Below are 25212 nucleotides of genomic sequence, written 5' to 3'. Positions count from 1 at the left end.
AGAAGGCCAGGGTGAGGAGGGGAAGGGCAGCCCTGAGATGGTTGGAGTAGCAGAAGTGGGGATTTCTGAGACAGGGAACAGCTGGCTCTCTGTTTCTGTGCTGCCCAGCGAAACAAGCCTTCATTTACAAAACCACGTACGCAAACCCCTTTACACGGAGCCCAGAGCTGACTCCTACCACTGCCTTCTCCTCCGCATGCACACAGCCCTGCAGGGGCCCGAATTCTGGCCCTGGGCCAAATGGGAACCATTGGTTTAAATCTCTGTTTGAAAAACTCCCTCCTGAGGTGTGATGGGTGACATTGGCAGGTTTGGGGTTGGCCCTGCTGGTCCCTCGGTCCCTGGCTCCCGCTGAGCCTCTAAAGGAAAGTCTGTTTCTGCATCTCCCCAGGTTACAAACGCAGCAGGGGAGATGACGCAAGTGGTGGGGCCGAAGTTACCTGCTTCTCACCCCAAGCCCTTGCCCTCTCCCTCACCGGCACATGCGGTGGCCTCTACCCTGGGCCTGAGGGGCAGGGCCTGTGGGGGTTTCAAACTCTCCCCAGCATAAAGCTTCCGCTCATCACGTAACTGTCCTCTCCTTCCATCCTGGTGTCTGGGGCTGATCACTGGATTCTGCTCCCGCCCCAACCTCAGGCTGAGGAGCTCGTGCTCAGGGAAGCAGGGACAGGGCAGGTGATCAAAGCCCTGCCTTGGCCTCCTCTCTATTTCTCATCTGGATGTGTACACGTGCTGCTCATCCCTCCATGCCCCAGGAGAGTTCCTAGCCCACACTGAAGTGGACAGACCCCGCACGGGGGGCAGGATTAAGGAAGAGCGAGGTTTGCTGCTGCCTTCGTTGAAGGATGGAGGAAAAGTCATTATCCCTGTTCTCAGTTTGGGTGGGGGGTTAACTTAAGGCCCCAATTTCTGCAATGCTTTTCCTCCTTCCCTCGCCCGCCCACCGACCCCGCCTCTCCCAGGAGCTGTTACAAAATCTAAAATGACCTGGGAGTTTTTCAGAATGGCAACACACTCGCTCACTCTCTCTCTCAAATGAGAACCCAACCACCAGCATCCTGTGTGTGCCAAGTGGGAGGAAGTGAAACGGGCTTTTGAAACTGCCTCGTCTGCTTTCATCAGCTAACCCAAGAAAAGATAAACGAGCGCCACAGAAAGTGAAAAGCAAATGTAAGACCTTCCCCTTCTCCTGCTGCCCCTATGTATTCATTTAAGGTGGGGTCACGGGCACTTAGGGCATTTTTTAAGTATTTCTTCCAGACACAGACATTCCATGAGAGCTGAACCTTTTGTCCACTTGGCTTTGCCAGCATTTATTTGCAGTTGGGTTGTGGTAGCAGGTATCTGTTCCAGCTGAGTCCATGGCCCCACTTGACTAGGTGCTGTCAACCACAGAGTGAGAGAGAGGCCCTGGCCTGGAGAGTTTACAAGCAAAATAGACCAGCCAGAAACAGGTGGGAGGTGAGAGTGCTAAGCTGGGAAGTGATTTACCCAGTCACCCAGCAAATTGGTGGCAGATGCAGGAAGAGAACCCGGTTCTCTTCTCTTACCAGCCAGTGCTCTAATTGTGGAGGGGTCGGCTATGCTACAATCAAAACCCAGCCCCCTGGAGTCTGAGCCAGGGTGAATTGATTCAGGCTTGCAAGGCTCTGGCTGCAGGGCTAAAATTTACCACATAGACATTTGGGCTGGAGCCTGGGCTCTGAGACTCTCTTCCCAGGGGTTGAGTCCTTGCCCACACATCAAGGCCGGCTGACCTGGGCCAGCCAGGTAGGGTGACCAAATGTCCCAATCTTATAAGGACAGTCCTGATTTTGGGGTCTTTTTCTTATATAGGCTCCTATTACCCACCTCCCATCCCAATTTTTCACACTTGCTGGCTGATCACCCTATTCCAGCTTAGGATCCTAATCACTGCAGCAGGATCTGCCTGTGAGGCAAAAAGAATCTGGTGCCTCATGGGCTGGGGAAGATGGACCCTGCAACCTCTCTGTGCTACGATGTTTTCTCAGTCATGGGACAGGGGCTGCATCTGCCCCAAATGGTTAGTGGCTGAGGGGCACCCTGCAGCATTAAAACCACCACTCTCCGATGCCAAGGTGCGTGCCAGCATCCAACCCCTTCCCCCTGTGCCCAGGCTGGGGTGGGGTGCTCAGCCGGTGCTCAGACCACAAGCCATGGGTCTCTAGGGTTTCCTCTGTGCTGGCAGCACCGGCCCAGAGGCTGGCGTAGAATTTCTCATGCCAGCTGTACGGGGAGGAAGGGGCTCATTAAAGGGGGGTGGAAGGGTTAAGAAACAACTTTCCTGTAAGTGACTAAGTGCCCAGTTCTGGGAGCTGCTGTGCACCTTCCCTTTCACTGCCAACTGCAGTCAATGACGCCCTTGGGTTAAGGGGTCTCTCCAGTGGCAGTATAGGGCCTATGACATGCAGCTCATTCCAGTCACTGAAGCACAATGCTATACATTCCCCCACTAGCCAGGCAGTTACACTATCGTCTTCTAGTTCCATGGGTGGGGGGGCCCAGTGATCACAAAGGGACCCCCAGGGATCGGGGAGAGACACACCTTCCCTGTGGCTCATAGAGCTGTGGATTACAAGGCAGGCCATCTTCTTTTCCCAGTCTGTGTTCCCTTGCGCCCGCCTCCACCATGGATCCCAACTGGCGTTGCCCTGCACTGGCCTCATGGGACATCGAGCCGCAGTGTCGAATACTACAGCTGCCCCTGCTCTGTGGAGGGCTGAACCCATCTGAAGGCTCTCGGGGGGTATGTGCTGGCTCCTGAGGCAGAGCCGGCTGTGTGTGTGGGGGGGGCCTATCCCAAGGGATGCGTGTGTAACAGAGCCACCTGCCAGGACCGTGGGGCCCATGTAACGTGGGCCTGCTGGATGTGGCTCTCAATCAGCCTCTAGTGGCAGCGGCTGGGCATAGACAGGGTGAGGTGCCGTGACCCAGCCACTCCCTGCGCTGGGGGTTTGAACTGAGCCAGGAGAGGCTGCTGTGGTTAGAGCCGGAGGGGCCAGGTTCACACTGTGCGGCTGCCCCAGCCAGGGTCCAGCATTACACACATCCCTCATCCAGCAATCCTCTGGGGGCCAAGGCACAGACCTTGTAGCACGGGGGAGCTGCTCAGGCCTTCGACTAGCCTCTCTCTAGGGGACATGTGCTGCAGCTCGGCCCCAAGCATCTGAAATCACCCGCCATGGAACTGGGGCACAACCGCTGATGTCAGAGCCCAATGTTGCTGGGTGTCTGACCCCCACAGTGTGCGTAGCCAGGCGTGCAGCCAAGCCAATTGGTGTCTGAACAGAACCAGCGTCTGCCGCTGCTTCCTGGGCATTCTGGAGCATCGGCCTGCCCCCTCCCCCCCCATCATTACAGCACGGTGATACCCACCGCAGCCCTCATGCTGTGTGACCCACACATGGGGGCAAGAGGGAGACCGGCTGCCTGCACCCCCCCCCCCCCCCCCCCCCCCCCCCCCCCCTCACCGGGCCTGGCACAACCCAGTTAGTGCAGGCCCCCGGCTGGCCTAGCACCAAGGCTTTCGTACACATGGCATGAGAGCCAGCACTGGGCGGGCAGGCCCACCCTGGAGGTTCATGATCCCTCTCCCACGCCCCTACCCCCCACAGGGGCTGAGAAGGTGGGTCAGGCTCACCGCTCCCCAATTTGGTGATGGGGAAACTGAGGCACAGAGCAGCCCAAAGACTTGCTGAAGGAAGCCTGTGGCCATGCCCCGGGTGCATCAGAAAGCCGACTGGGTTGTGATTTGTGTCACTATAGAATCTGGCTTTGGCAAGTGGCGAGGGGTTGCAGCTCCCGTGCCCTCCCCCACCCCCAAATCCCGACCAGCAGCTGAGATGATCATGGGGGAAACGCACACTGGTGTTTAGCTGCGCTGTGCAGCGGTACTGGCTGAATGGGAAAGGGTGGGAGCCTCTATGGCACGCTGGCCTCCCTTACACCAGCTGCTAGCCAACCTCGCCCCTCCTCCTTTAACCGCATCAGGCACCTTGCGCTGAGTGTGCTGGAAGTCAGCCAGCGTTCACTATATGAGTTCTGCTTTGTTTGTGTACACACACATGTGTGCATCTGGCAGAGGGTGGGTGCACACACACACACACACTCTCTCTCTCTCTCTCTCTCTCTCTCTCTCCATGCAGCCGCCAGCACTTCGCTTGCTGCCTGTCCCCTGCTCAGACACCCTGGCTGCGAGTCTGGAGACAGGCTCAGTTAGACTCACCCAGTCAGCTCTTAGCAGTACCTGTAGGCTGAGCTGCCCTGGGTGATGGCCAGCTCAGCCCAGCCCAGCCGTGAGGAGATTCCCGTGTGACTCACTCGTAGAAATGCTACCTGAAAGGGCCTGGTATGACTCCCAGGCAGGGGAGGCAGCCTCCCCCCCCCTCCCCCCGCACCTCCTGTCCATGTGGCTGGCAAAGTGGGGGTGCTCTGGGGCAGTCAACTCTAGCATCTGGCCAGCAGGGGGTACTCACCCCCACCATCGGCTCTGACCCCCAGAAAGCAGAATGAGACAGGCAAGGCTCGGAAACCCTGTATTACAAAAATAATCAAAAAAAGCACGTGGCCACGGCCCAGTGCAGAACATACCAATCAAAGGCAAATAGAAAAACCAGACAGACAATGTTAAACGGTCACGGGGCAACCTCGGGAAGGCTGAACAACCTCAGCTGGCGTGAGCTGCTGCAAACCAAAGAGCGACCCCGCCCTCCCCCCTGCTTCTCACGCGAGCACCGGCAGGCAGGTCGGGAGTGGGAGGGGGGCAGTTGACACCAGGCACTGGCTCTGTAGGCTCCCAGCTGCTTCCTTCTCCTGGGCCTCATGAATGGGGACAGGGTTAACGGAAGTGCACTTTGCATGTTCATCTGGCGGGCACCCAGTGGCTCTTCCCCAATTTCTGCAAGGTTGGGGGCCATATAGATATTAGCAGATACAAGCAGGCCAGTCCTGACCCTCTCCCACCGAGCACCTGCTCTCAAGGCTTATCCTCCAGTCAGGTCGGCCCCATCCAACCGTCCCCACTGAGCCTTGTGTTTCCCAGCACCCACCTGCCAAAGGACACCCCCCTATGCTCTGGCCATGTGGCTGTTTGGAGCCAGGTGGCATCTGCCTGCCCCCTGCGGGTCACCTTTGCTTTACAGCAGCTCAGTCAGCCCTCGGTTCAGCTGTACGCTCCACGTTGCCCCTTCTGGGGTCAGCACGGGGGTGGGGGGGCGGGAACGGGCCCCATCACGCCGTCTTGGTCCCGCTCTCCACCTCCTTGTGCACCCACAGCTCCTTGTGCTGCTTGCGCCCGAATCCCTCGTCGTAGTTGCCTTTGCTCTTGAACAGCTGCTGGAAGTGGGGCTTGCAGTAGAACTCGCCGTGCAGCGCCGCATAGCTGCCCAGGCTGAAAGGAAGGCGGCACGGGTCAGCCAGCCCCGGGGGCAGCCGAGTGCCAGGAGATGCCAGAAGGCCACAAGGGGGCGCAAGGGCAACAGGGACTTCAAAAAGGGAGAATGTGAGGCAGAGGGGAGCAGAGGGGCTTGGGGAGCGGAGCTGGGGGAATCAGTGAGGGGTAGGACGGGAGAAAAGCCCTGTCATGTCTCCACACTCCTGACCCGGCCTTTGGAGAAGCCAAACTAGCGATGCTCCCAAGACTCCCAGTACTGACCCAGTGCAGGCTGGCATGGAACCTGGGGTGCGTCAGTGCTCTGAGGCCCGCTGATTGCATTCAATCAACATTCGAGTTTCCTCCCTTAATACCTGTGCTCCAGCCATGCCGGGACGCCTGGGGCTGCTGCTCCGGCCGGTGCAGCGGTTCCGGGCCTTTGGTGCCTCCAGGAGAGCTCTGGGCAGTGCCTCGCCCTGCACGGCTTTTCTCAGGACCCCAGCACTTGATCCCGAGTCTGAGCAAAGGGCTGTGATTCCTGGGGGCTCAGCCCAACCTCGCCCCCAGCCCAGCCCCCTCCTCACCTGAGCTTGGCATGGCAGTGCTTGCAGCAGAAGCAGGCATTATGGAAGACAAATTTATCGGCCACCAGCCGCTCCATGGGGTAGACGGGTTTTTGGCAGGCTGCGCACATCTCCTTCACCTGGGCTTTCAGGCTGAACGACTGCGCCGCACCGAAACCAAAGGGAGACGGGTGAGGGGAAAGCTCCGACTGTTGAGTGCCCGACAGCATCAAGGGAACACAGGTGTCTGGCAGCGCCCCCCTCCTCCCCGGCCCACCCACTGGGTCATTATTAGCATTTCAAATTAGCCTGAATGCTGGGGCATTGGATCTGTGCAAACCAGAGACATCCACACACCCCCCACGGCCCACCCCCAGCAAATAGCTCTTCCCTGAAGGTTTCCATCCAAATGGTGACCCAGCCCCACTTCGCTTGACAGCGGCTATAGGCACAGAGCACAAGGTGATGTGGGAACCAGCTGCCTTGTGCTCTGTTCTATCGCCTATCACACACTCGGGGCAAAAGCCACCTTGGCCCAGCCCCCGGCATGCCAGAGGCATCCATTGCCTTTGAGTTACGCCGCCTCGTTCAGAACACGCAGCCCCGACGGTGGGGAATGGGGATGAGAGGGTCGTGCGGGGCAGGTACCTTGGAACGCTGCACCGTGCTGCCTCCAGAGTTGCTCTTTGCCTCCTAAATTAGGGGGGGAGAGAAATCAAAGTGAGAGACTCACCCAACGTGCAGGAGGCGAAGGAGCGGGCCAGGCAGCAAAGCGATACCTGGTGCCTGACTGGGAAGCAGGGAGATTGTGGCAGATTAGACACGTGTGGGAGGGGGTTCGTTTTACAAAGAACGTTTAGGTTCGTTGCTGATGACACACTGGGCTTTATGTTTCATGCTCCATATGAAACAATCAACTTCCTCCTAAGGCTTCTGGGTAACGTAGGCCAACGGGCATGTCCTGAACTAAGTAGTGCTATAATTGACACTACCGCTAGAGGGCACTCAACATGCTTAGGCCAGAATGTTCAAAAGCCCAGCCCCCACAATCAGGGCCGGATTCGCCAGGGCTCAGCACATCGGGTCCACTTTTAAGAAGTCTGGCCTTTACTCTGACCCCTAATTGGGAGCTGAGCACTTTGGAAAACATGGCCCCACATCAACACAGCTGCCAGACAGGCAGACACACCTCTCAATGAATCCTCAGGCATTGCAGATCAGAGTTTGGGGGCTAGATGCTTCACCCCACTTTACCAGCTAAGCCCCCCCCTCTAGCTGCTGTCCCTTGTCATACAGGAAGCCCAGAGATTTTGTAATGAGACAAGCCAAGCAAGAGCTTAGCTTTTGATGGCCACCCTTAATCCATGGCTCGGGAATGATGCTTGCTGATACATGCACCCATTACTGCAGCCCATAATCCAGTCAGTGACGTGACTGGCTGGCTGCACTTATTATTTCATTGTATTACAGCTGTGCTGAGATACTGCAGCTGAGCTCAGGGTCCCACCGCACTAGGTGCTCCACAGACCCACAGTTGCTTCCCCGAAGAGTTTACAAGCCGAAGAGATAAACCAGCTGAAGGGTGGTAAAAAGGAAGTCTCGGTATCTACATTTTACAGATGAGAAACTGAGCACAAGTCACTGAGGTCAAGTGATTTGTCCAAGGTCACCCAGGCAGCCTGTGGCACAACAGAGAATTGACTCTAGAACTCCTGAATCCCGATCCATTGTCTCAGCCACAAAACTAGCCTTCCTCTCTGACTGCTTCCATTCTCCTCTCCCCCCAGCCTCCCAAGCAGAGACACTAACACAGGCATTACTCAACTCCAGCTGCATTAAACAGACCACAGCTCACTGCAGATATACTTGCTCTGCTCCATTTGCCTGCCACCGAAAGGATCAACCTGTTTAATCATCTCGGAGAAAGCACAGACACAAAGGAATAGAGGGAAATGTGTCATTCAAATATTACATGCAAATAAAAACATGCAAATTGCTAGGTCTAAAAAAAACCCAGCTTATCACTGGCATGATGTTTTTACAGGCTGGTCCCCAGCTTCTAAGGGCATATTGTCTATTATGTTTCACCCGATATTAGTTGTGTTAATAGTGGCCTGTGTTTGCTTGCGAGAAATGTCTTGTATGTGCTGTTGAATAAAAAACATGTTTGTTAAATTACACCCACACGCTCAAATTGCCTCTCAATATATTGCTCTGAAACAGTTGTATAAACTACGACCCACTCACGAACTGGTCTTGAAGGGTCAAAAAGGGGACAAGTAATAGTAACATTTTATGCTTGTATAATTTAAAATAAAATAATAATGAAATGTATTCCTGTATGATTTGACCATATCCTGCCAGCCACACTTTCTGAGTAGCAAAAAGGACTGGCTTAATATGCCATTGGTAGACATGCATCTGCCAGAATTTCTTTGTCTAGGCACTAATTTCAAACCTTTAAGGGTCACCACTTGGTTGTAGATTTTAGCATTTTAAAATAAGTCAAAGAAGCCGTCATTGTTTGTCTTTTGCATTGCAGTGCAATGGCCCCTGTTCAAAATGTTCCGTGTAAATTAATCTTTAATATACATTTTTTTTATTTACACACAAAATAGAATTAAGTGTCAAGGCCATCACTAAACCAGAGTCTAAAAAAAACCCAGTGCCAAACGGGCTACGCACCAGGAAGCTGCACCGCGCCCCTGTTAAAATGTCAAAAACGGGCAAATTAACAACTCAAAAAATAAACCAGGCCCCAGCAATAAAAATGAAAGAGCTCTAATCAAAACCAGCATAAAATAACTCCCTCAAAAAAAAAATCAAAAATAAAAAAGACCCAACAATTTAAAAAACCAAACACTCGTCAAACAATTAATTACAGCAGGACGGTGCAAAACTCATTGGACCCAATAAAAACAAAATCATTATATAAACAGGGGGCCTTGCCATGAAACTTTGGGCTCGCCCTGCCAAGACTTCCCCGGAGCGTGGTGTCAGAACTGACAGAACCGGACTCCTTGCTACCCTTGATCAACCTAGCTGGCCACTGGATCGATCTGGACTCTGGACTGGTAACTATAACGTTGACTGGTGGGACTCTGTATGTGTGTGTGTGTGTGTAATGTAATTAAATGCATGTGCTAATTTGTTGTATCGTCAGTAAATGCAGCGTATTGCCTTTTCCCCTGAAAACAATCCTCTGTGCTTCTTATAAGCATAACAACACTCCAGCGGCACAGGGCCCTGCACCCTGGCACTACCGATGTCAGCTGCATCATCTCACCCAGCCCCGGTGCCCAGAGACTCTACTGCCATTCCACCCCGGCTTCATCTGCCCCATCACCTCACCCGCTCCACCCAGTGGCCTGACTCTGCTCCCCTAGCTTGTCGCTGACAGCGCAACGCGGGTGTGAGTCACTCCCCGTTTTACCTGGGAGCACTGGCATAAGTGACTGTGTGTCGCACATGGCGGTGGAGGATCAGGCCCAGAGAGTTCATCTCTCAACCAGCCGTTCAGGAACACGGGGGCTTCTGGCACGTTGCTCAGCAGTGTAACCCAACTCAGCAAGCAGGGAAGTCAATGAACTGGGTAATGGAAATATGCCAGTTTCAGCCTGTTTGCTAAGGCTTTGTAACTCCAGGCTTGGCTGCTGCATCAAAGCCGCCCCGACCAACTCTCTCCTTCCCCTCCCTCTGCACTTCCCCAGCCTCCTCTCTATCCCCCCACAATAGCCTGCTACGGCAAGAGGCTTCTGTCCGGAACAGGCTCCCTCTCTCTCCCTCCAGCCACCCCCTCGGCTCTCCCTCGCCTTCCCCAGAGCCGCCTCTTTCCCTCTGGCTCCATCGGTATTTTCAGGGGAAATAATTTGTGTAACACACATGCGGGAAATGCCCAATTCCAGGATCCGCCTCCGCAGATATTTCCCAGCTGTTCTCAGTGCCTGGCACAATACCGCTGAGGCCAGGGGCCAAATTCTCCTCTCAGGCCAGGTCTATGCTACAGCCTTATATCGGTATAACTACGTCACTCAGGGGTGTGAAAAATCCATACCCCTGAGCAACGGAGTTACACCAACCTTACCCTCTGCATAGACAGCGCTGCGCTGACCGGAGAGCTTCTCCCGTCAACATACGTACCGCCTCTTGGGGATTAACGATGTCGACAAGAGAACTGTGCCGCTGCACCGCTGTAGGTGAAGTAGGGTGATCAGACACCAAGTGTGAAAAATCGGGACAGGGGATGGGGAGGTAATAGGAGCCTATATAAGAAAAAGACCCCAAAATAAGGACTGTCCCTATAAACTTGGGAAACCTGGTCACCCTAAGGTGAAGACAAGGCCTCACTCACACCAGCCCAAGCCTGGAGTCATCCAATGATCTTAATGGAGAGAGATCTGTAGAACGGAGAAGAAAATCAGGCCCTGTGAAGCTAGATGGACTTCCCTGACTGGGCAGAACAGCTGCAGGGTTAGAAAAGAAGCTGCCCCTTTGCCAAGGGATCAACTGCAGAGCGAAACCTCCACACAGTCCCACAGACGCCCATGTAACTGACCTGCATGTCTCATCATTGATGGGTAAATGGGCCCAGACATCTCTGTGCCTGGCCGGCACGCTCAGTGCCCCTGGGAACAACTTCACTGAACCGGGAAAATCATCATCACTTTGAAGCTGAAATACATCCATGGGCAGCTCTATCGGCAGCGTCCCATGTCTCATCACTTCCCAGCAGCCTCAGATTAAGTCCACTGCCTGTTTAATATCCGCCACGTCGTCCCTCGGGGGAAGGACTAGCTCCTGTCCTAGCACGGGATGTTCTCGGGTCTTTGTCCATCTCTACCTAGCCTGATCCTGACTGATACATATGCTCCTGATGGAGATCACAGACTGCCATGGAAACACAAATAAGCACTCAGCACCCCAAGGCAGGAAAGGGGTGAGTGGTAACATGGCGGGCGGGCCACAGACCCAGCTAATCAGATGTCTGCTTTCTTGGGGTCAAATTTCTGATTGCTTGTCAGTCACAACTGGGGGGCAGATTTTCCGAAGTACCCAGCAGCCGACACTGTGATAGTTAATGGTCCGATTTTCACCAGTGCTCAGCACCCAACGCGGGGGTGAGCTCTTGTGAAAAGCTGGCCCAAAAGGCACCACCTCTGGTCAAACCCTTCCTCAAGACATCACTGATCCTGATTCTTTTCTAAGATGGTCAGTACTGGTAAGTATCCTCCAGATAGCCTGGGCCAATTGCTTTCAGCCAATGGGATAGTAGCATAGGTGCTGAAATTAGGGGAGCGAGGGGGCGGGGGCTGCCGCACCCCCTGGTTTGAAGTGGTTTCTATTATATCCAGTTTGGTTCAATGGCTCTCAGCTCCCCCACTATAAAAATTCTTCCAGCACCCCTGCTTAGCAGTGAATTTGTTGCTCAGACTAGTCACTGTCCCTGTTGTCTGGTTGGTCAACCAAGTGACGTGGCATCATCTCTGCTCCCTGACTGGATGACTGAAATATTTTCCGTGGTGACCAATACAGCTTGGAGATGCAATTTTGCAAGCAGACACGGTCATGATAAAGAGGGTGAAAATGCCAGGGATCGTGGCCACGTCGCGACTGGAGTGAGGAATACAAGCCTCTAGTGTCACATCAAGCTGCAGTCCCCAAAAAAGCCTCACATATGCAACACTCACCCTGGGTGGCTCAGCGGGCATTGGCCCACGGACCTCTGGCACTAGCATACCCAGCGCTCTTAGCCAAGTCTCGAGCAGCCACATCAAACTCGGTCCAGCTGCCCCTGGATGGCATGACACGGAGTGGGTTTGCATTACGCCTAGCAGGGTTTAACTAGTCGACCAGCTGCAGTAATGGCTGATTGATCACCCATGACCAGAAGCATGTTTCCAAGCGCTCAGTGCATACTCTCTGCCCCTGGGAACACGCAGTTTCTTTGGGGGCAAGGAGGACACTTACGTGAGTGGAGGTCGCAGTGGCTGGTCCCTTGGCCTGGAACATGGTTCCTTCCCCCTCTGTCTTTTGGTTTAATCCTGAGGTTGACGTTGGTGGCCAAACGCTGCCGGGCGGCTGTGGCTAAGTCTGGCCCCTTGCGATAGCTGGGGATGAAATGCCAAGAGGCGCATGGCTCGTCAGGGCAGACCCATTCCCTCGCCCCAGACAAGCTATCACCAGTTCGAGACTTGACCTTGACCAGGTGAATTCACAAGCTGGGTCCTGGGCAAATTTGCGGAGCAGCCCCAGGGAGCAGCAGCTCCAGGCTTCCACATTGTGACACAGGGAAAGCGCAGTGGTAACTGAGTAGCTTGTTGCTGCTGGGGAGGAGGTGGTTCAAATCCTCAGTGCTGTCCCTTGCCTGACAACACCTTCCTCCTTCCCCAGGGTCCAGCCTCTCAGATCAAGCTCCTGGGCTTGTCTAAGGAATCGGAGAGATTTAGGCGCCCAAATCTCCCAGGCCCCTTAGAAAATCCCAGCCTGAGCACTAAGGATGAGATTCACAAAGGTGCCTAACTTCCACTGGAATCAATCTGAGTTAGGCACCTAAATACCTTTGTGAGCTACACCCCTGAGCTGAGTTTAGTCCAGGGGCCAGTAGGGTGACCAGACAGCAAGTGTGAAAAAATCGGGACTGGGGTGGGGGGTAATAGGAGCCTATATAAGAAAAAGACCCAAAAATCAGGACTGTCCCTATAAAATCGGGACATCTGGTCACCCTAGTGGCCAGGCACTTGCCTGTAAACAGGGAGCTGCTGCGTAACAGGCTAGGAGCACCAGTCTGCAATAACTGAATGAACATGGCGCGTGACCCAGACAATGATGGGGAGACCCTGTGTAGCTGCACTGGGTCCCTGGGCTTTCCTGGAGCCAGCTAACTTCATGGGGGGCAGTTGGAAAAACACAATGGCTCTGGCTAGTAGCCTCCCAGCATGCACTTGGGGGCGACTGTACAGTACTCGGCCCATGACTGGGGCTCTTAGGTGCTACAGAGAAATGATAACGGCAGAGCCGTTAGCAGCGCAGATGCCACAGCCAGACTCCAGGCCAGTCACGTAGCTATTCTGTCAAGGCAGGGAGCCCAGCGAACAGAGGGACCCAGAACGGGGTTGTGAGTGATCTGTCTGTAGGGAGAACAGGCTGACTTGGAGACACACAAGTCCTGGGGGAGCATCTGAAGCAGTGGGGGGCCTTGCCCAGCTCCCAGGGGGTTGCTAAGCCATGGGGAAAAGCAGGCACACACACAGACTGGGCACGGTTTTAAGAAAGCTGGGGTCATACCCCTGCACAGACCCTCGGCTCTAGCTGGAGGTGCCCCACCACCACCACCAGGCTCCACGCTGCCCTCAGGCCGAGCGCACAGGATTTGCAGGCGCTGTAACCCCTGAGAAAGTGGCTCAGATTTTACCCAACTCATTTCCCGTCTCCTCTGTGGTTTGCTTGTTATTTCCTGCTCCGCCCAGCTGCGCAGCCAGAGTTACATGCCCGGCGGGGTCAGAGCAGGCCAGCCACTGCCCGCCGGAACCAGAACCCTGGATACAAACACCCACTAACAAGGGGGTTCACCAGACCCACCTGGAGGGGCTTGGGCCCCTGCCTGGGGCCTGCCTTAGGGCATACACCCTTCAAAAGTGAATCAGGGCCCTCTCCCTCCTTAGGACCATCAAAGGGGTCTGTGGACCTCCCGAGAAGCTTCCTGTTCCAGCCAGAACCAGGGCTGAAAATAAACAAAGCTCTTACCGGGCCCCGTCAAGCTCCAGCAGAAGTCGCGGCTGCGGTGGAGCCGAGCGACAAGCTGAGATGCTTTGTCCTAGTCAGGAGATTGGCCCTCTGGGGATGTGACGTTCTCAGCACCAAGGAGACGCTCAGGGCTGGGGAGACCTACAGAGAAAACACAGAGATAGTCTGCCCTGGTAGAGCAGTGACAGCATTGCCCAGTGCGGGGTGGGGGGCGCAGGCTCTGACGCTGGGGGGCTTGGCACTGCCCCGTGCCTCACTGCCCTGATGTAAACCCACTCCAGTCGGGGGGGCCCAGCGCCTAATCTGTCTGTTCTCTGGGGTCATGGGAGTGTCATCCCCACCGCCCCAAAATATGTCCAGAGAGCAAGACACCAACAGATGGGGAAACAGCTGCCATGACGTGCAGAAAGCCCCTAGGTTTCTCACCTACTCCCACCCTTCACACATCCCTCACCATGCCCCACACCTTCAATACCTTTCCTTCCACACACCCCACCAAAGCTCCCCCTGCACCCCCTGCCCTGTGCAGACCCATGGCAGAAACCCTCCCCTCTGTGCACATAGCCGGCTCAGACCCCCTCGTCTCAGTAACGAAGGCCCAGTGGTGGGGCCCCGCGGTGCACAGCTCTGCGGGGATTGAATAGGAGATGTTGCTACACATCCTTCCTGCCAGAGGACAAGAAGGCAGCCGTGAAAGCAGCCAGGGGAAGGGTGTGCTCAGGAGGGTTGGTCAAACATCCTGTGTTAGGTCAGAACCCACCGGGTGGCAGCTACCCACAATGCGGCCACCCTGCCAATGGAGGTGCTAGTGCAGACAGGGCTCAGGAGTCGGGGTCAGAGGATATGATGGTAAGAACACTGGCTCCATGTCTACACTACAGCCTCCGCTGCTGGGAGCTGCACAGACGGTGAATTGCGGGGCCCATACTTGTCAGCGTCGATGCATCCAGAAAGGTTGTTGCCCTGCCAGCCCATAGAGGCTTTACCAGTGTCTCTAGAGCAGCCTTTCCATGCACAGTATCGTGGCCAAGAGTAGCATTACAGGGGGTTCTCCCCCTGCTCCAGAACTTCCTTCCAGGCTCCATCGTCATCCCAGCCATTCCAGAACAGACTTCCTGCGTGCCACCCCCTCTTCTTTAGAACCGCTGTCCGGAGCGCAGTGCTGCCGCTCGAGAACCACCACCTGCTCACTGCGCTTTGCCCACAGCCACCACCCATCAGTCTGTGGGAAAGCTTTGGCTAGACATCCCTGGCGTGCTGCAGGCGGCTAATGGGTCCAGATCCTCTAGCCAACCTGGGCAGCCCCTGCCAATCACATGGGGCCGATCAGCATGGCAACACGGAGCCTGCATGCTCAGCCATGGAGGGGGGAGAACAGCTTTAAACAAGCAAACTCTGCAGATGGCATCAAGGGCCTGGGTTTTCCAGGCTGGATCATTCCCCGCTGAACTTGGTGACTGAGCACAAAGAGGTCACCTGGCCGGGAACAGAACCCAGCCCTTCTGAGTGTCACTCCAGGGTCTAGCCGCTGGGCAGCACTGCCTCTCAGTTCCTACAGTTTCACAGAGTTCTAGAACAGGAAGAAATAGTCACAGAGCAGGAAGGAAGTGTGGTGCAGTGGGCAGGGACCCCACTCTCTGGTCTTGCCACTGGCTTCCTGTGTGATCTCAGGTAAGACTCAGCCTCTCTGTGCCTTGGTTTCCCATCTGTTCCCATCTGAGGATAACTACACTAGCAATTGCGAGATGCTCCGACACTACAGCAATGGAGGGACAGACAAGCCCCTTAAAGCGTGTGTGGGACAATGACACTGCGGGTGAACAAAAGGGGCTGAGCTCTGGAACGAACCAGAGATGAGAGAGAGGCATGGCAGGAGAAGGCGATCTTGTGTGAGGGAGAGCAGGTCAGCGTTAGCTGAGGAGAGAGAGGGAAGCAGCCATATGCAGAGGTGCTGCCTGTGGCGGGTGCGCGTTACACACCAAGAAGTGGCACTGGTCGCTGGCCCTTGGCCACACATCGCCTGATGCCCTCGCAAGAGCGAGGAGGAGGGGGATTGACACTTGCTTCCACCCACCACAGAGGATACTTAGCTCTTAAGGTCACTCCTGCTGGAACAAAGCCAACAGAGCAACTAAGCCAACAGAGCAACAGGAAGCAGCAAAAACCAGCTAGGTAACTGGAGCTTGTCTTTGAATGGAGGTGGAGGGGACTGGGCCAGATTCATCCCTGACACGACGCCACTGACTTCAGTGGCGTCACGCCAGGGAGGAGTTGGGCCCCCAGTCTCTCAACACAGGAGGTTGCCCAATCAGGATTTGGCTGGACTATAAACCAGCACTGACGAAACATATCAGGCTCTGCAATACTAGGTGCAGGGAGCCAGCTAGTCGTGCACACTTGTGCCTTATGGGTCAGTCTCTCAAGGACTCGGTGCACCCACAGTGAGGGGGCTGCATTTCCCAAAGAGGCCAGCACTGCGGGTGCATGCTGGATACTGGGATCTTGAAAACTTGAGTCCTTGTTGTCTAAATGGGAGTTGATCTCTGTGGAAAAGGGGGGTGCTACACCCCTCTGGCAGTGCCACTTACACCCCCTTTACGTGCAAATGAGAATCACGCCCACTGCAGCCTAGTGATCACGGCTGGGTTTGCAGTGATTTCTGCTTAATCCTATCGTCATTTCTACTCCTGGCTCTGCGACTCACTCACTTTGACACCTTGGTCAAGGCATCATGGAGCCACCTGCCTCAGTTTCCCCACCTGCAAGGTGACACTTGTGATATTGACCAACTGGACCTCCCATGGAGGGCTGTGCCTTGCAAGGCTAATTCTGTCTGTAGAATACAGCTGGTCAGGAATTTTGCAACAGGTTGTTTTCTCATCAATAGAAAAAGGGTCGACATCGAAACAAAATGTTTTGATATGATCCAAATGTTCTGACTGACTTAAATTGGGGGGCAGGCGGGTCCGTTTTTTGTTTCACAAATATTTGAGATTTTGACTTTTCATCTCAGTCTGAGACAGGGAAAAATGTCAAACTCTTGAATATATTCATGGGACAGGAAAACTGTTTCCCACCCAGCTCTAATGTAGAGCACTTTGGGATCCAGCGATGAAAGGCTCTCTATTAGTGGGTGCTAATTAACGATTCATTATCCAGCTCTGATCTGCATCTGTGGCCCATCGAGCGCAGGCAGCTTGACACACTGGCAGTAACAAAAGGGGTGAGTTGATTATTTTTATTTTAATAACCAAGCAGACTCGGTGCCACTTTCTCATGGCCCCTATCGACGTTCGGTGTCGGATGCTCTTGGGAAATGGAGCGTTGTCGCCTGCTGCCGCTGGGAGTGGATTCCCCCCAGTCGGGAGCAACTCTGGGCTGACTCAGCAGCAGTGGAGCTTGTCAGAGAGTGAGCAGGGCTGACCATGAAGGGGAGATGTGGGAAATGTCTCCTGCTGGGATTCTCACCCTGCAGAGCCCCTCGGGGCTTTGGGGCATCTTAAGTCATAGCACAAAATCCCTGTTGAGGAAACTTTGTGTTTCCCGCTTCGCTGTGCCAGCTGGAACATCCGCTCAGGCCAACGGTTGCTGCCACCCGACGCCTGTTTGGGAACCTGTGGGGAATGAGTTGGTGGGTACTCAGTGCAGACCCCCAGTGGAACAGTCACCTCCTGCCCCTTGCCAGCAGTGTCATCAGAGAGAGGACGAATGGAACAGACGATGATGACTGACCTGCCCCTTCACCATTAGAGGGCGCCCCTCCAGGTCAGGGTTTTACAAAGGGCAGGGCGTGGGATGGAGGGGGCACCAGGACAGCATGAAGGAAGCCTGCGCCCATCCATGACAATTCACCCACGCTGGACTTGCTTGGGGCAGAGTCCTGAAGTCCTGGCTGAGGCAAACTCCCAGAGACTTCAGCAAGTGTGTGCCAGAGTCAGGACCTCAGGATCTGGCCCTTCCATTCTCTTATTTAATTATTGTCTCTGTAGACAAGCTGAAGGTATCTACAGGGTGGGAGGGACTCCAGCACCCACGAATGCCATGTGACAATGGTGCAGCACCACAAAATGAGTCACTTTCTGCTGACACTGAACAAGGAACTTTATTAGAATAAGGAAAACAGGCTCAGAGGTTTAAGCATTGGCCTGCTAAACCCAGAGTTATGAGCTCAATCCTTGAGGGGGCCACTTAGGGATCTAGGGCAAAATCAGTATTTGGTCCTGCTAGTAAAGACAGGGGGTTGGACTCAATAACCTTTTGGGGTCCCTTCCAGTTCTATGACTACGTATATCTCCACATATTTATTATCCTTTAAGCTGCTCTGCCTCTCTGCTTCACTGAAGAGTTTCTGCCTAGAATCTTTCCCACCACCCCCGGTTTCCTGCTACAGATTTAAAGAAACAGTACCTGATCGTCGCAACGAACAACCTCCACGCACCCATGGGCACACACAGAGTCTGTCCAACTCTGCATTCTGCTAACCATCGCCCCATGCTGGCGTGTCACTCAGAGGACACGATCTGCCCTGCCACAGTGAAATCTACACCTGCCATTTGCCCTGACAGGACTAAGGAGACTTTCGGCAGTATATTTATGAGGGGCAGTGGTACCTCTCAGCATAGCAGAGATGAAGATTTCCTCCCTCCCCTCACTGCATTCTCTTCTCCCAGGTCGCTCAGCACAGGCCTGGAGCAACCTCTGGCCAGCTGGTGAGCGGTCCTTTGGAAAGCCAAAATGCTTCCTGTAGGGCTAGCAAGCCAGGCACCGGGCCCCTCTCAAGCATATGGTTCCCATTACAAGCACTGCGCGGAGTATGTTTACTGGTCGGATCATTGTGCCTTTGCGTCAGACCTTCCCAAGGGTAAAGCGCAGGGCAGGAAGGCTCTCTTGCACTGCAGGTCCATGAGAAACAGCACCATGTGAAGGGCGCCTGGCCTCATTTGCTAACGTCCTTTGAGGGAATTTCCAGCTGGTGAAAGGTGTCAGGTATCCATATCAACACGTGCTCTGCCAGAACAGGGGGATGATTTGCACTCAGTACCTTAGACACGGCTCTTCCCTCTGCACCAGGGAAGCATCTGTGAAAGAGCCCAGCCTGACAGCCCTTGGGGTTGATTCTCCTGGCTTAGCCATTGTGTGCAAGCAGTGACAGCACACATTTCACACACACACACAGTCACTAGTGTACCTCTGTCCACCCCCAGTTTCCATGGCCCATTCAGCTCTTGCCCTCTCTGCCAGTCAGGGCACCAATTTGCACCAACTGAATTTTTTTGACATGTGGAGCTATTCTGAGACCCACCAAACCCACTGCACCGGGCAGAGGTGCCCCCGTTTCTATAGCAACAGTTTTGGGGCCTTGACTGGCCTGGGCTAGATCAGCAGCAGGCTTTCCACCCTGATCCCCATGGGGCTGGGAGGCTGCACTAGTGCGAGCATCCACTTTGCTGGGTCCAGACGGGCTCACAGAGGGCAGGGGAACACATCGGGGACCTAACTGAGTATCCGCAGGAGGGAGGTTTTCTTTACCACCCTGCCCATTAGTGCAAGCTAGGAGAGACCCTGGGTCTGAGCCTGCTTAGGGCTCACATGCGAGCTCTCACTGGAAGCTTGGAGGGGCGGGCGGGCAGATAAGAGCAGCTGGAGCAGGTCACGGGAGGGCGGGGTTAGTCTGTGGCAGACTAGGAGCGCCCCCTAGTGCTCTGACCTGTACCGCATGTGAGACACTGGGAAACATACGGACCAGGAATGAATAGCGCATGGGTGATTCTCTGTTAGAGCCAAGGTTGGGGAGACAAAAGATGGCGCAGTGGTGCAGGCCCTTGCCGGGGACTGCAGAGGTGTGAGTTCAAGTCCCTGTGCTACCAGCTTTCCTGTGTGACCTTGGCTCTGCATCTATAACATAGGAATAATAGCACTGCCCTACTTCATAGGGTGCTCAGATAGTACAGTGAGGGGAAAGATAAGTACCTTCCCTAGATGCTAACCTGGCAGCTATCATTGACTTCAGTTGGAGTTGCGCAGTGTCTTGCAGGATTGGGAGCAGCCGGGTGCAGATATAGAGCACCAAGCTCACAGTTCTATCTTTTATCCAGACACATCTTGCTGCCGAGTTGCCTCTTGAAAGATTGCCTGTGGGAAGGAAATCTGCAGATGAGCTGCTGAAGGGAAATAAGTTTCTAGGAGAAACAGGACTGCCTTTGTCAGGGGTGACAATGCACGAACCACTTTGGAATGGAGAGGAAAAAACCCTCCCACTCACCCCCAGAATTATCCTTGGAAGCAAAATGGGAGAGGCTGGAGCAGGTGTCTTTGGAAGGACACCAGGCAGATGGGAATGTTGAGATTCCAACAGTGGGATCTCAAAGCACTGTGCAAGCCCCTCAGTTCCCTGTCAGATGGGGGGGGGGTGCTGAGACTCCCCTACTTTATGGCCAGGGGAAACTGAGGCACAGCAGAGCAGTCAATTAGAAAACAAACAATTGTTATGAATTGTATTGCAGTAGTGCCTCAGGTGCTGAGAAACAGGTAGTCAGAAGACAGTCCCCAGAGAGATCTGACAAGACAATGTAAAAACTGGGGCAGGAAGAGGGCAGATGCGCTAGCACTAGAAGTGAATGTTTCCCAGAAGTAGTGTTGGGCTCCGCTTGCCCCGGGCCCAGCTGTGTTCAGTCGGGAGCATCCTGTGGGCACTGCAACAGAGGCAAGTCTTAAGGAGGCGTATGGAGAAAGCACTGCTGGTGGATTCCTGCAGTTGATAGGTGCAGAGTCAGCTGGACGCCAGTGGAATTGGAGTGGTGCAGGGCAAAGGGTTCCCCTGCCTGACGCCGGAGAGCAGCAGCACCGTATCTGCCCTAACCTCTCAGACTGATAGGCCCAACTCTCAGCAGAGGAAGCCCTGAGTTAGCACGCTGGCCATGATAGATGCCTCAAGAGCGCTGTGAGCTTGCACTGAATGTGAGCACCAGCCACCAGGAAAAGAGGTGCCTGGAATCAACGCTGGAGGGATGGTTGGGGCAGTCTGGTCACTGGTGGAAGCAGAGTTCCTTTTAGGAGATTTAGGACTTGCACATGAGACTGCAATGTGGTAATTATTGGGGCTAATTGACTCTCATGAAGAGAACAGTTAAGGGCCCTGTGGCTCGCTCCATGCCATAAGGCCCAGATCCTCAAAGGTCTATAGGCTCTTGGCACCCACTGATTTCAGTGGGAGTTAGGCACGTAAATACCTGACCGGCTGGTAAAGATGCTGGGTCACATCTGTTTATTGTCATTACCGCTGGTCAAGTCCTGACCCTCTCTCCAATGTGGCAGAAGGATTTTCTACCCCCATGGCCAGGAATTTGGAGCAAAGAGGGAACCCCTACTCCAGTTCCAGCCTTCTCGCTGGCAGGTCAGAGGTGCCAAGGGGTTTAGAGGCAAATCTTCTGCTGGAGTTGACACTTTCTGATGTCTGTCCGATAAGCATCTGGACTCTGGCATGTTCCTACCGGGGCTGCCCCAGAGACAATCCCATAAACTCTAGACAGCTTTTGTCCTTTTTCACTCCTCCTTCCATCACCGTGCCCCTCTGTCTGGCCGAGGGGGGCTGCACATTACTCCCTCTAGACCCACTGGCTCCCCAGAAAGTGGCCCAGGACTCCCTGTGCCCCTCAGGGGCTGAGGAGGCTGCCCATAATGAGCTCACTGGCTGATCCTGAGGGAGAAAGATTCCCCCCTAAGCAATCGCTTGCTAAAGCCTCCCAGCAGACTCCAAGCGTCACTGCAGGGAAGCCATCTCCTTGGGAGGTTCCACACGCTATCATAGCTGCCCTTGGGACGATTACCAGCTGGCTGCAGCCTGGCTGGGCCCAATCCTGAAAGCTGACGCTGAAGTGAGTGGGAGTCGGGGGTGCTTGGCTCATCTCAGGATCAGGCCCTTGTTGTGTAGCTCAGCTAATTAGACACCAGCCAACCCATAGGAGCATTAGCTTTGCCATGCTGAAATACTGGTCCATTTGGTGTCCTGCTCCTGGCAACAGCCATTACCTGACGCTTCAGGGTTGGAAAAAGAAATACACGTAACATAGCCAGACTGGCATACGTTGCTGTGTATGGGAGCACGGGATTCATTCCTGATCCCCACAGCTGCTCTCAGCTCATTCCCTGGCCCAGGCACTTTGAATACCACAGTGCTGCAAATTACACTGACCATAAAATCATTTGCTCCCCACTTTTAGAATCTTCCAGTGGTTTCTGACTTTCAGTCATACTGGGGCGGAGAGTTCCACAGGTAGATGATTAGAACTAGAGGGTCTGGAGGAGTTGGGTACAGGCAAATGGCTAAGACAGCGGGACAGACAAGGCATTGAGCGGTTAATTTGAGGCTCGTAGAGAGAACCATTCTGACGTAGATCGGAAGGTACAATTTATTGGTTTTCTGGCATTGAAAAAAAAAGCAGCTACCCACTCTCCTAAGGTGCATTAGCAGAAGCCACTTGTCCATTCTGACAATGGTAACTAGATCTTAACAATGTTTTTGTCTGCTAATTTCCTTAGTTTTTTTTGAATGTACCTAGAGATGCTCACATATGAGCATGCGCTCAACACTTATGCTTTCTTCTGCTAGAGAGCCTATAAATAGACACAGGCTTGATTTGTCAGGCATGCTGAGCACTCACGAGTCCCATTAAAGTCAATGGAATATCAGAGTGTTCAGCACACCAGAAAAAAGGCAAGATTTTCCATGGTGATTAGTGGTTTGGGATCCTTCACTTTTGGGGTGTCCAGCCTGAGACACCTTAAAGGGGCATAGTTTTCAGAACATGAGCTCCTGTCTTCTGATAATCAAGCCTCTTCCTGGGTTTTGGGTTGGCCACACAAACTAAAGGCCCTTATAAAAACCGTAACAAGGACCACGCTGGAGTTCTACTGCCTGAGAGTCCCCCTTCAAACACCAAGACTGGACTTCTCCTTGGCTTCAGGCCACCTCTCCCTGCATTGGACCCCTCAGAGTTCTTCAACTCCATCTCCAGGGTGACTCAGTTCCATTCATCCAGGCTAGTGTGTCTCCCAAGAAACGCTTGCAAGAACCCAGCCAGCCACTGATGGGAGTTCTTGGAGGATCACAGTTTGCAGGGCTAAGACTGTCGAACTGAGCTCTATCCCACACCTTGCTAGTACTGAATGGCACCAGTGCCGATGAGACCAAACACAAACCACTTGGGATTTCTGGATCAAGGTGATTTGGAGACTAGACATTAAAAAAAAAAAGTAGGAGACATTAGAGGGTGTGGAAAGCCAGTCGTTCTGGCTTAATTCATCTGAAACTCCACTGTCCCCTTCAAATTTGCCGCTCTCTGCTTTTCTACTAAACTCTCGCTGCTTTGTAGTTCTCTCATCCTCTCAGCCAATGGGTCTGTTGCATCTACCAGTTGCATCCTGTCTAACATGCAGACGGAAGCACCCTCAGGGGCTGTCTTCTTGGTTTTTTGTTTGCAGAGCAGCTAGCACAATGGAGACCCGATCCTTGACTGGGGTTAACAAGCCTACAAGTTTGGCCTACAAGTCACTTCCTGTCAGTTTCAACTGGACTAGGTTTTAAATGATCCATTCGAATCAAATGGGTCAGTGTGTCATCTCTCTGTGCTTCCGTTTCCCCCATCTGTAGCATGGGGACAATGATCCTGACCTCCTGGGAAAGCATTTTCAAATCTACAGATGCAAAGTGCTAAATAAGAGCAAGATTTTATTATTAAAACTCCTAGACCTGGAACAATCTCCTAAGGGAAGCCATGAAAGCCTGTCACTCAAGAGGTTTAAAGCTGGACTGGATGAGACATTAGGAAATGCACTGTCAGGAATAATCCTGCATTAGCCAAGGGGGATAAACTAGCTGTGATCTAACAGCTCATCTTCCATCTCTGGTTTCTCTGATCACATTAAAAATGGACACACACACCCCTCCAGCCCCTCCCTCGCGTGTATTGCAGCATGTGACAAAGAGCTGCTGAAGAGGTTACAGCCCAACCAAGGCTGGGAAATTCAAGGGAGGAAAAAACAACCATGCGGTGCAGACAGTGGGGGTGAGAAGGGCTGGCTGGAAAACAAGAAGTGGGGTGGGGAGGAGAGCATGAGAAACACCTCAATAGCCCTGGGCTGTGGGAAAACCAGATTCAGTTCCCTGCTTTGAATTAGGCAGAGCAGGACCTTGAACTTGCATCTCCCCCATCCCATAGGCATGTCCCTACCACAGAGCAGAGAACAGACCAGACAAGCTAGCTTGGACTCACTGAAGTTTCCATCACAACCGCTACATTGCCACCAAATGGTTCAGTTTGACCAAGAAGGCATTTCTGATGGACCACGAGTTAGGACCAAACTCTTCCAGCCAGCCTCAGGGCTGTCTCTCCAGCCCAGCATTGCCCCTGGCCTGCTCATTCTCGCTGCTGCTCACCTCCAGGCCAGCTCCTCACCTTGCAAAGCCAGGCAAGGCTCAGAGAGGTGTTCCTGTCCCCAGAGGGCTACAGGTTCACGCTGGCTGACCCCATGTCCTGGAGGGGCCCCCCAGCAAGGCTTAATGTGTAACAAAAGCGGTGCTGGGGCTCAAGCAATTGTTTTACTTTCATAACTGATGCGACAAGCCCAGAGGCGACAGGGCCCTGAACTGCCTGGCCCAGGGCTCAGCCCTGGCACAAATTAAGCTCTGGCCACTGGCCAAAACCAGCCCCCACACTTGGGGTTCATGCAGCCTGGAGATGCTGGCCCCACTGCCTCCTCGGACAGCAAAAGTTGCAGGCGCCTTCCCCTTCTGTCTGGCCTGTCTTATGAACCCCCCTTCCCATAAATCGGGCTGGGCTGGAGCGCCCCGCTGTGCAATGGTCCATGCGCCTCCTTCTCCCCGGCTCGATGTCTGCCTCTCTCCATCCCTCCCCCCACTCACCCGGGCATCCTTCTGCCCCTCCAGCCCGCCGGCGCCGGGGGCTGGTCCCTGCTCCCCCCGCGCCCCCGAGATGAGCAGCAGCTCCCATCACCCCCCCCCCCCCGCAGCCCTGTCTCCTCCGGCCGGCGGAGCTCGCGCGCCCCGTTGTGTCCCGCAGAACCGGGCACTCACCCTGTGCCCGGGCAGGGCTCCTCGCGGGGCTGCAGAGCAGAGGCAGCTTCCCCGGCAGGGTCTGTCCGTCCCTCTGGCCAGGAACGCAGGAGCCTTGGCTGGGTTTTTGCTGCCCAGACTCAGCCCTGCGAGCTGCTTCCTGCCAGCTCCCTCCAGCCGCCTCGCTGGTCCTTTTATCACAAGGCTGCAGCCTGTGATTGGCTCCTTGCTTTTCTCCTTTGTGTGAAGCAACCTATAACCCCCACCCTCCTCCGAGCCCCCCTCTAGCCCGTCTCTCTCTGCCCCCCCCCAAAAAATAATAAAAATCCAAGTTGCTTTCTTGGCCTGTCCCAATGTGAGCCTTGCCAAAGCAGATCTCTCCAGGGCACATGCCTCAGGTGCCTGCCTGCCTCTCTGGCAGTGCCAGGGCAAACCATCATTCC

The 25212-nt window shown here is 54.2% G+C and overlaps 1 protein-coding gene across 1 annotated transcript; it reads right to left on the bottom strand.

Annotated features, from left to right (window-relative positions):
* Nucleotides 1–4540: 4540 nt before the first annotated feature.
* On the bottom strand, nucleotides 4541–24948 carry LIMD2 (LIM domain containing 2). The gene is made up of 6 exons (XM_032805466.2): nucleotides 24791–24948; nucleotides 13699–13839; nucleotides 11923–12062; nucleotides 6604–6648; nucleotides 5977–6116; nucleotides 4541–5410 (listed from the first exon to the last, which is right to left on the bottom strand). The coding sequence occupies exons 3-6, from the start codon at nucleotides 11962–11964 to the stop codon at nucleotides 5251–5253; spliced, it is 387 nt and encodes a 128-aa protein (XP_032661357.1). The 5' UTR covers nucleotides 11965–12062; nucleotides 13699–13839; nucleotides 24791–24948; the 3' UTR covers nucleotides 4541–5250.
* Between the last annotated feature and the right edge of the window lie 264 nt (nucleotides 24949–25212).

The sequence above is a fragment of the Chelonoidis abingdonii genome, chromosome 21 (assembly GCF_003597395.2).
Source record: "Chelonoidis abingdonii isolate Lonesome George chromosome 21, CheloAbing_2.0, whole genome shotgun sequence".
Taxonomy (NCBI): Eukaryota; Metazoa; Chordata; order Testudines; family Testudinidae; genus Chelonoidis; species Chelonoidis abingdonii.
Note: the sequence above shows the minus strand (reverse complement) of the source record. Positions and strands in the feature narration are given on the sequence as shown.

What these genes read in the sequence shown, in the direction of transcription:
- LIMD2 (XM_032805466.2), bottom strand. Translation starts at nt 11,964, where the DNA reads ATGTTCCAGGCCAAGGGACCAGCCACTGCGACCTCCACTCAC. An exon ending in CCACTGCGACCTCCACTCAC is followed by an intron (nt 6,649 to 11,922) that starts GTAAGTGTCCTC and finishes CCCCTAATTTAG; the next exon opens with GAGGCAAAGAGCAACTCTGG. An exon ending in CACTGCCATGCCAAGCTCAG is followed by an intron (nt 5,411 to 5,976) that starts GTGAGGAGGGGG and finishes CCTTCCTTTCAG; the next exon opens with CCTGGGCAGCTATGCGGCGC.